The sequence below is a fragment of the Ammospiza caudacuta genome, chromosome 6 (genome assembly GCF_027887145.1).
Source record: "Ammospiza caudacuta isolate bAmmCau1 chromosome 6, bAmmCau1.pri, whole genome shotgun sequence".
Lineage (NCBI taxonomy): Eukaryota > Metazoa > Chordata > Aves > Passeriformes > Passerellidae > Ammospiza > Ammospiza caudacuta.
The window spans coordinates 21,678,329-21,691,238 of record NC_080598.1 but is presented as its reverse complement, the minus strand read 5'-3'; the positions used below and the strand labels follow the sequence as shown (position 1 = coordinate 21,691,238).

Below are 12,910 nucleotides of genomic sequence, written 5' to 3'. Positions count from 1 at the left end.
AACACACACTTATTTAGCCAGTGGTAATTCCAATTTTAAGTCCTAGTAGTGGGTTGTACAGAGACCTGCAAGAATCTCTGGCAGCACAAGAATCTTTCCACAGTTGTTTCATTCCCTTGTTCATTTTGTCACCTGGTAAATGACATCTGGCAGATTTAGAGTGTCAGCAAAGAACAAGGGATTGCCCTTTGGCTTTTCAGCAACACTAGTTTTCTGGCAGTCTGTCATGTTTCTGACTTCTCGTCTTACACCAAATGGTATCCTTGTTGAAAACACTCATTTACTACAACAAACCAGTAATTTTTAGCTGAAGGATACAGGCAGAATAAGCTGAAATTAGCAGCTGAACCTACTGTCTCCACCTCCAAGAGGGGACAGTTAGAAGATGCTCAGGGGGTTAGTCAAGGAGCCTCCCTCATGCCAGATAAATGTTTACCAGATTTATTTACTGTTTAATTACTTCAGTGCTCATATGGCTGAAGGAATGCAAAACAGCATTGGAGCCACATGCTGTTTGTCATCCCAAAGATAGATTTACCATAAGGAAAACATTTTTTAAAATGGTGAGGCATGGAAATAATTGCTCAGAGAAGTTGTGGATGCCCTGTCCTGGAAGTGTTCAAAGTCTGTTTGCATGGGGTTTTGAGCAACCTGGTCTGGTGGAAGCTGTCCCTGAGGAGGGTTGGATGAGATAATCTTCAAAGGTCCTTTTCCAGCCCAAACTACTCCATGAGTCAGTGACGTGGTAGATATGGGAGCTGTGAATTTGGACATAAACAGTAAAGACTTTGAAATGGGACAGACCTTGGAAGAGGAGAGGGAAGTACAGGCAGCTTTAGCATTATAGTAGGCTCTGCCAGCATGGCAGCACATGTGCCCCTGTTGACTGTTGCAGGAAGTGAGCTATTGCCAAGGGATGAGCCAGATTGCAGCCATCCTCCTGATGTACCTGAACGAAGAGGATGCGTTCTGGGCGCTGGCGCAGCTGCTCACCAACCAGCGCCACGCCATGCACGGTAAGGCTGGGCTGGGCCAGGGTGTCTGCCACAGCAAGGCAACGTTGTTCAGTTTGGTCGGCAGAGCTTTGTTTCTCCTTACATGTTGGTTTAATTAAAGTGGGTGAGGTTTAACTACTTGTGCAGTCTGACTGGGGAGCTGAACTTCACTCTTGGAGGCAGACAAGCTCTTATCAAAAAAACCTGAGTTTTATCCACTTGAGCTTTAGTGCTCAGTAATTAACACTTTCACAGAAGTGCTGTCCTGCCTCCAGGGTTCCTTGCCCTTGGCAATCAATTAACTCAAGGTTATGAGTTTATAAGTCTCACAGAAGTACATCCAAGAGTATCCACGCTAAATGTAGATGTAATTCCACTAAATGTGTGATGTATTATTTTACTTCAAACACATTAGAGATCCTTTCATCTTACTTGTGGTTAGCAGTAATCTATGCACAGAGGCTTATTTCATGGGCAGAGAGCTAAACCTTATGGCTTGATAACTTTGGACAGTCTTAAATATGTGTCCCACTAGATTACAGGGCAATGAACATGCTTGTGGTGTTCAAACATCTTCAGCTTTTCTCTGAACCTTGGTAAGCACTGAGGTGTGTTTGGAGAGCTCTTGGCCAAGCCAAGTCGCAGGCAGGCAGTGGGAGCTGGGTGAGAAGGACCAGCTGGGCTTGGTCTGAGGGTCCTGTTGCCCAGATGGGGTGAGGGGTGATCTCTGGAAAGGAGGGTGAAAAGGAGGTAGCTGGGCACCCTGTTGTTCAGCCAACTTCAACAGGTGATGCAAGAGATGTGTTTATAGAGAATCAGGCTATCCCTGTCCCTGCTGCAGAGCTTACCTGATTTCTTTTTTATTTCTCTTGTCTTTTCTTGTTAAGGTTTTTTCATTCCTGGATTCCCAAAGCTGCAGAGGTTTCAAGCCCACCACGAGCAAATTTTAAACAAACTGTTCCCCAAACTGAAGAAGCACATGGTATCTCTTTACTGTCAGTCTTCCTATAATAATGCCACATTTTAATGAAAAAGCAGTTCATATAGTGTTCTGCCAGACAGATGCACAGCTGAACATATTTCTAACCATACAGGACTGCTTCAGCTGCAGAGGCAGGCATTTATTAAACGGGTTGCCCAAATCTTGCTAAGGTGAATGGTAATCATTTGCTTGCTGATCATCATTAGTGGAAGGACTGCTAAAATGTAAAGGCTTCCCAGGAGAGCCAGGAAGGCTTACAGAGCCTGGAGCAGTGTGGCTGGACTGTGTGCTTGCACCAGCTGCAAGGCCCAAAGGCTGATGCTGGTCTGTCTGGAGTCTTATTTCAGTAATTATTAGCTCCAAGTGCTTTGCTGTTGTTTTAAGTCAGGAGGCACATAAGATTTGCTGGGTGTTTTGTTGCTTGGGCATGTCCAGTTGCTTTTCTCTCCAGCAGATGATACAGGCCCATTTGGTGGCTGCAGGAGCATCTGCAGGGCACACCAACTCCAGTCTTATGTCCAGGCCACTATTTTACTGCACCTGCTCTCTCCCTTTCTTTTCCTTTTGCCTTGCCCCCCTTTGCATTTGGTGTAGACAGCTGGTGTTCAGTGGCCAGACTCCTAAAGTTCTCTTACACTCCCAAGAGCTTTGGTAGCCCCCATCTCCAGCAAAAGGTGTTTGTATTACCATCATCTGCACAGCTCTTGCTTCATGCTGCAAATGGCTGTAAAAGTGAAACAGAGCCATGATAGGTTTTCACTTAATTATAGTCATGGGCAGAGGAGGGGATGGGAATAACTCAGAAAGCTGCTCATTCCTCCTGCTCCTGAAGGCTCTCCAGGCTTGCAGTTGCACAGCACCAGGCAGAAGCAAAGGCTGGAGCTGGCCATTCATCCCATGGGCTTCTTTCTCTTCCCATCCCCATTGCTTCATTGGCTTTGCAGCAGAGGTCACGTCAGCTCTGCACACATGCCAGCACTGGGCACCAGATGGAGAAATGTTAGACCAAGGTGGTGATGGTGGGGTTTTTAAGAGTTTTCCTTAGCCTGTCAGGCTGTCCTGCTCCTGCAGCAGCCATGCCATGTAAACCAGGTGGAGCTTCCAAAGCTGCCTTGACTGTGCTCCAAGAGGCTCACATGGGAATTGCTATGGAAACAAAAATGGTAGTCTGCAGGAGTGGTTTGAGTTCCTGGAAGGTTTTTATAAATCCCTGGAGTAGGTATTAGGCCAGAAAAGCTTCTCCCAGAAATCCCTTTCCAATACTATGGCTGAAGTCTGGCCACATCGAGGACCAGGTTCGGTGGATGTCTTGGGCAAAGGACCAAAGCAGGGCTTCAGCACTGGTGTGTAAAGCAGGGGCTTTCTTGGGAGATCAACCACAGCCAAATCCTGCACTCACATCCCAGAATAAGTAATCCAACCAACTAACCTCCCCCAAAGCCTTATGAGCCGCTTGAACCTCCAGTAACCAGCCTGGTGAAATGCCTGTCTTTGCTCTCTTCCCCCAGGACAAGGAGCAGATGACCACTGGGATTTACACAACCAAGTGGTTCCTGCAGTGTTTCATTGACCGGGTGAGGATGCTCTGGGGGTTTTTTGCTGCGCTCCTGTTTGCATGTGTGCTTAATCTGCCTGTGTTTTTTTGTAAATCTTATACTTTGAAGAAGCTGTTAATATTTTATAAGGTGGGATATTATGCACACTCTCATAAAGGAAAAAAATTAATAAGGGAGAAGGTAAAAATAACTGCATGTCACTGATGAGAAGCCAATTCCTGCTGCCTCATCACAAGCAGTTGCAGGGAGATGGCTCAGCATCAGCAGTACAAACTTCAGAGTCAGGAGAGATCTTTCTCTTGCCCACTGGCACTGCTGCAAAGGCAATTAACCTCACTTTGGCTCTGGAGACAACATAGAAAGAAGAAGAGATGGGGGCACAAACCTTGACAAATAGCAGTGCAGCAGCCGCAGGCAAAGGAGTGGATTGGGACTGGAAAGGTGGAAGTGAGAGAAAATTACCCTACTTCGTCCAGAGCTAATTTGCTAGTCCTGAGCCAAGACTACTTTATTTTTAGGATCAGCATTGTGCTTACTGGACTTGAATGCAATGTCCAGATTTGCTGATATTTAGGACATCTGTGTGCTCCAGTCTCAATTTTCTGCTGCCCTGTCTTCTATAAAACAGTGGATGGCTCCTTCCCCTCGAGAGGGAACTCGCTGCTTTTGCCATGGAAAGCTGTATAAAATGCAAAATCCCTTTAACTGCAGTAGCATGTGGTAAAAGCTGCAATGGTCAGTTGTGCCAAACTCTGGAGAGTCTGTGCAGTATCCTAAATTAGAACCTAAACATTTCAGTAGGATTAATATTAATTTCTGTGTTGGTGAGGTACCTTAGATCTTTGGTGGGAGGTATGGGCTGCTTCGTCACTTTGGACATCAGTTCAATCCTGTTTGTCAGACTGGGTCTAGGTGCAAATTAAAACCTTTTTCAGAGGTATTTTTAGCAGGCAGAAATAAGCCTGTATATAAGAAAAACCTCTTCTTTGGACACCAGATGAATGATTTTTTTAATGCTTAGTGATGCATCATTGGGTTTTCAGACCTATCCCATAAATAGCCCTTTTGGGAAATCTGGATGGATACAGGAGTTGTTTTTTGTGCTCACAAGGCTGAAAGATGATGGTACTCTCTCTAGGGTAGGGGTTATCCGCATGCTAGCATGCTTATGAGGGAAGTTTCTCTTTTTTCTGCATTCATGGATGGGTTTTAAGTATTTCCCCAGCCACCCAAGTTCATTAGCTTTAAGGCAAAGCCATAGATGATAAAAGATATTTTTGTGTTTTAGATGAATTCCTGACTTGCAAAGCCTAGCCCTGTTTTGTGATTTGGTGCAAGGTGATGCAGTGATGGCAGCAGCCTCTGTTTCATCATGCCATTTGTGACTTGTCTGTGTGTTTGGAACAGACCCCATTCACGCTGACCTTGCGGCTGTGGGATATCTACATCCTGGAAGGGGAGCGCGTGCTGACGGCCATGGCTTACACCATCCTCAAACTGCACAAAAGTAAGGTCCCACCTGATTGCATCCCCTGTGGCTCTGGTGCCACTGTGCTGGGCCACCCTTGTGCTGCTGACCTGAAAAGCCCTGCTGGCCACTTCCAGCCTCTTGGTGCCTTGCACTGGCCACAAAAGGCACAGTCCAGGGGAGGAAAGGAGATGCCACAAGGTTTTTGCTGTGCTCAGCACACAGAAACCACACCTGAAATGCTCCCTGCTGCCTCTTCCTATGTACTGTGCCCCACAAATTGCTTTTAGGGGCAATACAGACAGCAGCCCATCTGTCTGCAGAACTATGTGGTGACTCAACTGAAAAGTCTGTAGAGGGACAAGTAAGTCCACTAATACACTTCTAAAATGATCAAAACCTGGTTGTCTTGCATAACACTAAGGCAGTGATGTTTCTACCTCGAGATCTTTGTAACTTGAACCCCTTCACTCCCATAAATTGATAGTCTTGTTGTGTCACTCTTTTGGCCTTCATCTGGGGCAGGAGTGTGTGATGAGAACCTTTGGGCAGCAGAATTTATGGGACTGCATGTGTTGGCTTCTGCAAACAGCCACCCTGTTCTTCTCTCATTTAAATGAAGAACAGGCTATCCATAAATAAATCTTGAAGTATCCTATTTGTCTGCAGAAAATGAGAAACTGGCAGGCAAGCAGATGTTTCAGTTTGGTTGGAAAATCTCACCTCCCTGAGGAATGTGTAGTGTGGGTTGACATCTCTTCCTACAACCTGTATTTTTGCCTGTATCCCATCCCTGTCTGCAACCTTTGGAAGGGCCAGTGCCTCTTCCTGCTTCCCTGCCTGCTGGTGCAGGTTGGCATCCTCAGCTGGTGGTGGCAGCTGCCGCCAGTGGCTGTTCAGCCTGATGCTTCGGGCCTGTCTCATGGAGCTTTTCCTCCTCCTAGAGGCATTGGTGAGAACTTCCAGAAATGGTCTGAACCCTGCATCCTCATCAGCACAGCTCCAGCCCTGCCATTGTCCTGCCACTGGGAAACTACTGCTCAGGTGGCATGGATATATACATGTATTGATGACCCTGAGCAATAGTGGGAAGGTGGGAGAGAGGCAGAAGCATTCAGGCTGTCCCCACTGTGGAATGGGAACAGCAACAGAATCCCACATAAAACCAAAGCATGGTGTAACCCACACTTGTGCTACCCTGAAATTTGTCTGTGCCACTGCCATTACTCCTTTCTCCCATCCCCCAGAGCGCTTGCTGAAGATGACACTGGAAGATTTACGTGAATTTCTTCAGGAGAAAATTGCTGCTTCTCTGCAGTATGAGGACGATGCTGTCATCGAGCAGCTGCAGGTGTCAATGACCGAACTGCGAAAGATGAAGTTTGACCTGCCCCCACCAGGTGGGTAGAGGGGAAGGTGGGCAGCCCAGCAGGGACCAGAGCATCCCACTGGTGTGGCTGGGAGCCAGGGCAGCCCAGAGGGGCTGGTACCTGTTGTGTGGAAGCACCTGTCTTCCTTACATTCAGGCCATGCAAACATAAACTGATGCATAGTTTGGGTTTTATTTTGTTTTCTCTGCTTCCAATGCAGCAAAGCCTGAGGAGTTTCCAAGGAAACCCCTGGGCCTGGAGCTCTCCCTCAACCCAGTAGCCATAAAGGAAAACACAGCAGCCAATGGCCAGAATGGCCAGGTGGGTGAGTGCACTCCAGACAGGGAGCCCCAAACCGACAGAGTTCCTGGCACACCAGGAGGAATGACAGTGGTGGAAGCGAGGATTCTCACCTTCCAGGGTAGTGAAGCAGCTGAAGCAACGAACGCGCCTGTTTTGGGTGGGAGACCACCGGATGAGGAAGGTCAGGTGGAGCCCATCATGGACGGGCAGCCATCATCTCTTCTGAAGGCAAGCGAGACACAGGCCCAGCAACACCTCCTGCCCACGGTCCTGCCTCCAGAGCAGCCCCTTCTTGCTCCTGGCTGTGCCGTGGTGGACCATGGAGTCTCCCTCCATGCCCCAGCTGAGCACAGCTCCTTAGACTCCTCTCTCCAAAACAGGCTGGCTCCTCCCAACTCCAGCACCGCTGAGCCTTCTGCTACGGACCAGGCAGCGTGGCAGCCAAATCCCTCTGCCCTGCCAGCAGGAGAACAGGACCAGGCAGCATGGCAGCCAAACTCTGCTGCCCTGCCAGCAGGAGAACAGGCATCTTCCCTGAGCAGAGGCACAGTGCTCGAAGCAGCCCCCTATCCTCTGCCAGCCGGCTGCCAGCAGCTGTCCCAAACATCACAGAGCCATGGCTCCCCTGAGAGCGAGCGCGGGGAGGAGGCGGCGGATGACAGGCACTGCAGGGCGGTGCTGCCGTACAAAATGGGCCTGAAGCACTCGGCATCCAAAGCTGCATCCACAGGGGAGCTCCTCAGCCTGCAGCACAATGGGCTGGGCAGTGCCACCAGCAGCACGCGCTGGCCCGAGGCCGTGCTGCCCGCGCACAGGCAGGCAGGGGGCAGTGTGCCCATCTTGTCCAGCAGAGAGCCGGAGGCAGCAGGGCTGACCGAGGGCTGCCCCACCCAGCGGGCACCGTCCCCTGTGGTGGAAGGGAACAGCCCCTATGTCGTTATCAAAACCACCACTCCCCTCCACCTGGCCCATGCGACAGAGCAGGACTTCTTGAACAGAAAGCAGGTGGCATTACCTTTGTCAGAGACTGGACATCCTCTGCCTACCACCTCCATGCCACCACTTCTTATGCTGGACCCAGAGGAGGCAGAGGTCCAGAAAAGCCTCCAGAAACCATTAAATGCACTGAAAGCCCCACGACCCCCACTGAGCCCCAAACCAAAATTACCACCACAGGTTGCCAAATCCCGCTCAGAGAACAGTTTCCTTTCAGGCTCTCCTTCCCTGGCAAAGCTGCCCAAATCGGTGACGTTTTAGTGGGGATGGGGAAGGGGAAGTTAAGGGAGAAGAAGTGGGTTCTGGAGAAGCACCCTTGCCCCATTTACAGGATTCCCTTCTGTCAGCAGGGCTGTCAGGGTTACAGCACAGCACCATCGCACGTCACGCTGTGCTTTGGTACGAGTGCCCAGTGAGGAGATGAAGCGGTGGCCGCCAGCACTAGGAGACACCAGCAGATTGGATTTGCATGTTTCCTATGGACAAATTGGAAAATGCTTTCAGTTTTTGCTCTTCAAAGCTCCCCAAGTCTCATCACTTGGGGGAAGGGGCAGGGCTGGTGAGTTCGTTGCGTGTTTTCTCCTGCTCCTGTCTGTGGGAACCCACGACCAAGCAAGCAGGCATAAGGTGTCGGAATCCGAAACGCTTTCTTTACAATGCCCCATCGGCGCAGCTACAGCATTGCTTTCAAAGGCCTTTGTAGCAATAGATCTTTATTTCATTTCCCAGACCTGCAGTTGTAGGCAGCAGAATTTCCAGGCAGTGCCATGGCATCCTGGCAGGACACAGGCAGCCCGCTGCCCCCTCTATGCAATTCCACAAAGCAGTGCCCAGCTGTATCTGGCTCCTGCTGCCGTAGTGGATGGTGTTTAGGAGGACAGATTTAACAGCTGCTGAGTCCCTTGGACATCTCCTTGGTGTCAGCCCAGTGGGGGGCTGCCAGCAGAGTGGTCCTTTCCCAGGTTCTCAGGGTGACAAGGACAGTGATGAAGGTGGAGCCTGGTCTCTTGGGCCGAGTGCCCTTTCTGTTGGCCTTTCCTTCCCAGGGCCAGCACAGCGAGCAGGCTCGCTGCCTTTCTGTTCCTCAGACAGGAGAAGGGGCTGCTGGCTCAGGAAACCCGCCTGCACTACCCAGCTGCTGGACGAGTGATGGCATCTAATCACAGTGCCGCAGATAAGTCCACTTTTGCTTTGAGTAAGTTAAGTGTCAGAGTGGAAAGGGCATAGGAATTGGGGAAGGGGGAGCACATTGCCCAGAACCTGATCTTAGTCCTTCTGGTTGAGCCCACAGAGAATTAACAACAGGAAGTTGCATTAAGTCCTAAAGGTCTGTCCATCTCCTCCCCATCCCAAGGTGCAGCTGCTGCACAGCCCAGGCCATTGGCTGGAGATGTGCAAGGATCTGGGGAGACACCTCATAGAAAGAGCTGGTCCAAAATTCTGATTCCGGTATCTACTTCACCCTTAGAAGGGACTTCATCAGGAAGGCAGATCAGTGAAAAAGCAGGAAGTAGTCCAGATATGCTGGATTTGACTTTGCTGTCCAGAAGGGGTAGCTGCAAGTGCAACCTTAGGTGGGACTGCAAGTGGGATTCCTATTCCTTCAACAGAGATCCTGAGCAAAAGCTCCTTTAAGTTCTAAGGAGACTTTGAAAACTAATTTTTTTTTAATATCTCAAAGGCTGCTTCAGTTGCATAACCTGATCTAAAGCCTACTTGAAAGCCCAGCAGAAAACTTCCACTAAATTACTTTGTGGGTTCCAGGAGCTGGACTTGATGATGCTGGTGGATGCCTTCCAGCTCAGCATATTCTATGGTTCTGTGATTTATCAGGGTTTATTTTGCCTTGTGTACGTGCGGTGGTTTATGTTTGCAGCAGGGAGTGTCAAAGGGAGCACTGGATTTTTGTTTGGATGTAGCCAGCCAGACCACAGCACCCTCAGCTTTCATTGGAACCCCAGCTCTGTCCCAGACCCCATCTTCTTCCACTGAGCCTCCAACCTTGCCCATCCTCTCCCTCTGTAGAGCAGGGAAAACCCTATTAGCTACCTCGCAGGGGTGTTGTGAGGAGTCAAGCATTGCTGTTTGAGGAAAAGTGCTCTTTGAATGTTCAGTGTTTGTGTTTTGAGACACCACAGGTCCTTTCTAGGACAATGGTGCTTGAATTGTTTTTAATTTAGAGTATGTTTTTCCATAACTGTGCATAGTTAAATATTATTTGTGCGTTAAAATACCTGAGCAGTATTTCAGGACAGATATCCATTGCCTTTTGCTAGCAGTCCACTGGCCACAGGAGCTTACTGGGAAGCAACAGGAAGCATCTGAGAGCTGTTGGTCACATCTTGACTTCTGTAGCTTGGGGCTCTGTCCTCTCCTTGAAGCCCACACAGGACTCCTAATGCATCTGAGCATCACGCATGCAAGAGCTGAGACCTCTTTCCCCTTGTTTTAACCCATTTTCCCTCATTTCAGGCACACAGCCTTCGCACATCATGTTTCTTGTGCACCCAGACTCCTCACACAGTGTGTCTGGGATGTTTTGCAGTATTAACATTTTAAAAAGGTGGTTTGCTCTAATTTTGGAGAGCTGTCAAATGTACAGTACTCATTGCATGGCATTTGGTGCATGATGTTCAACGTGAATTTTGATGGGGAAACTGGTGGGAGTTGTCTTTCTCTCCAAGCCCTAATGGGAATGAGCAGCAAGGTCCTCAGTCATCTTCAGGCCTGGGGGAACCACCAGCAACATGCATTGCTGTCTTTGGGGTGATGCTCTCACTGGAACACATCAATGCATGATCCCCAAGGAGATGCCCACTCCTGTCTGTCTCCTCTTGCTGCAACAAAGCTGCAGCCATGATGGGTCTGCAGCAGCATGGCCCAGCCTCAGCTCTTTTGCAGGAATAGGAAGGGAAAGAGCAGGATGAGGGTGGCAGCTCAGCAGGACAAATTACCTAACCAAGCCACTTGCAGCCCTGCCCAGCCCCCTGCAAGAGTCTTGACCCCTCAGCAGAAACCACTCTTACTGTGAGCAAACATGGGAAAGGAGCTCCCCACATCCTTGTCCTTGCAGCCCTGACACAATGGTGGCCTTGCTGCCTTCCATGCAGAGGTAAGGACCAACGTTGTGTGTTTGGGTTTTTTAGGTTGTTTGTTTTTCCTTGTGTTGTTTGTTTGTGATAGAGCACTTTGAGTGGCTGCAGCACTGGCAGAGAGCAGGAGCCACAGGACCCAGCTCCAGCAGGGGCCAGAGGTTGAGGTTAGGGTTTCTTGGCCATGCACTTTGAGAGCCTGGCTACCGTCTGCTTTCCTTTTTATTTGCTCTTCTTGTTTACAGCGTGGAACGCTTCTTTCATGACTCTTTCTAATGTATTATAATTATTACTTTCAAGAAAAAAAAAAAGTTTTTATGTCTGTTTTTTTGTTTGTTCAGTTTGTTTTTTTTTAAAGGAAGGTTTTTTTTGGAAAAAAAAAGTCAATCATTCCTTTTTATGCTGATCCAAACTGTCCGGAGTGTTCGATGCTGTGTTTTACATGGTTGTAGTAATAATGGTTAAAGAAGTTTAGCACAAATTCAGACTCCACAAGGTTTCTTACAGGAACAGAAGCTGCACCAAGACTGGTTGTCTTCTCCTGATGACTTTTAGCTTGATCCACTGTGTATGCTTCAGCTGCAACAGGTCCATCCTGCTCCATCTCTGCTTTCCTCCCTGATTTTCTATTGTCATTAAATCCAGGCATCCCCGGCAGCAGTGGAAAGCAAAATGCTCTTTTCTACTTACCACCATCCTCTCCCAGCTGAGCAAAGGGCAGCATCCCTTCTCACACGCAGCTGCTGATCAGCAGCACTGCTGAAGCTTGTGTTTTGGCCAAGATTTTGTGTTTGGAGTTTGTTTTCCTGCCTGTAGGCAGTGTAGGGAGGCTGGATGGGAGGGGGAGCGGGTGGACACAGCTCCTGGCACAGCAGGTGGGTGGGTGGGTGCGACTCACACTCATGAGTCAGGGCTGAGCTGAGTCACGTTTACAGCAGCCACTGGGAGTGTGAGGTGGTGCTGCTGACAGCTGAGGATGCATTTTAAAAAGCTGTGCGTGAGCAGTACCTCTGACACACCCCAGATTTCATAGCCAAGGCTTCCTGGGCTTAGATGACGATGGTACTGCTGCCTTTGAGGTGTTAAATGTGAGTAGTGAGCAGTGTTGTGGCTCCCCTGAGAGAAAGCTGCCTCTTAGCGTTAAGCAGCATGTTTATGGTAAACACAGGTCTGTCTCTGCCAGAGTAGCGCAGAGGGCACAAAGAGTGACAGCAGATGGAGGGGTCAGAAGTAGCTAAATGGCACCCTAGGATTTAAGAGCAGTGCCTGAAACTGGCATCCCCATGTGTCTGTCACCCACTGAGTGCTGTAGGCTGCGTTTCCTGCTTCTGTTACTGACCTGCCACACATGAGAGGTCCAACAGGAACAAAAAATTGTTCTCTAATGCCCTTAAATTAGCTCATTTATATTGATTAGGTTAAAACCTGGTCTGAAACACCACAGAAAAAGTCCCAGCACCACTGAACACCACAGTGTTTACTGTCACAGAAGCAGCATGAGGATGCAGCTCTTGGCACATCTCCTGTGCCATTTCACTGGATGCCAGCACGGGGATTGCAGCACTGTGACCAAGGGTGAGATCCCCAGGCTGGAGTGAAGCAAACCTCATCCCTCTTATGTTCCAGGTGCTCACAAACAGCCTGATTGCACAAGCTGCTTTGTGTCACCTCCCGGCCACCAGCTCCCTGAACCCTCAGGCGGTGCCAGGTGGGACCAGGTTTGAATTTCTGCCACAGTTACTTACGTGACAGGCAGTGCAGGGTTTAGAAATGGCATTTATCCAACTGCTAAAACAGCGTCCCTGTCAAGGAGAGAGCAGAAATGTCCAGAAGGGCAGCTTCCCCAAGGGAAGGTGAGTTGTGCTAGGTTTGAGGGTTGTGTTCCTCCATTAAACAGCCTTGGTTCACGTAGTTGTTGAAAAAAAGGAGGAATATATTGCTTATTGGTATCCTTGGTCTCCAGGCTCCCTGCATTTGCCCAGTTGTGGCCTTGTGGCTGTGGTACTCTCACCCTGTCCCTGCAGGGACCAGGGCCAGGCATGGCTCCACCACCTCCTCTTACAGCATCCCTCCAGCTAGTGCAGGAGCCACAGAGGTACCCAGCCTTGAACTGGTGCTTGATGGGGCTCTCAGGTATGGTTTTGGGGT

At 49.3% G+C, this 12,910-nt stretch overlaps 1 protein-coding gene across 2 annotated transcripts in view; it reads left to right on the top strand.

Moving 5' to 3' along the window:
* Positions 1-11,378, top strand: part of LOC131558564 (USP6 N-terminal-like protein) — a 76,134-nt gene extending 64,756 nt beyond the window's left edge. For both annotated transcript variants that reach the window (XM_058806389.1, XM_058806390.1), the window contains 6 exons: positions 896-1,016; positions 1,883-1,977; positions 3,486-3,551; positions 4,941-5,040; positions 6,249-6,401; positions 6,592-11,378. In XM_058806389.1, coding sequence (XP_058662372.1) covers positions 896-1,016; positions 1,883-1,977; positions 3,486-3,551; positions 4,941-5,040; positions 6,249-6,401; positions 6,592-7,931 — 1,875 coding nt within the window. In that variant the 3' untranslated portion in view covers positions 7,932-11,378. The remainder of the gene's footprint in view (positions 1-895; positions 1,017-1,882; positions 1,978-3,485; positions 3,552-4,940; positions 5,041-6,248; positions 6,402-6,591) is intronic.
* The last annotated feature ends 1,532 nt before the right edge of the window (positions 11,379-12,910 follow it).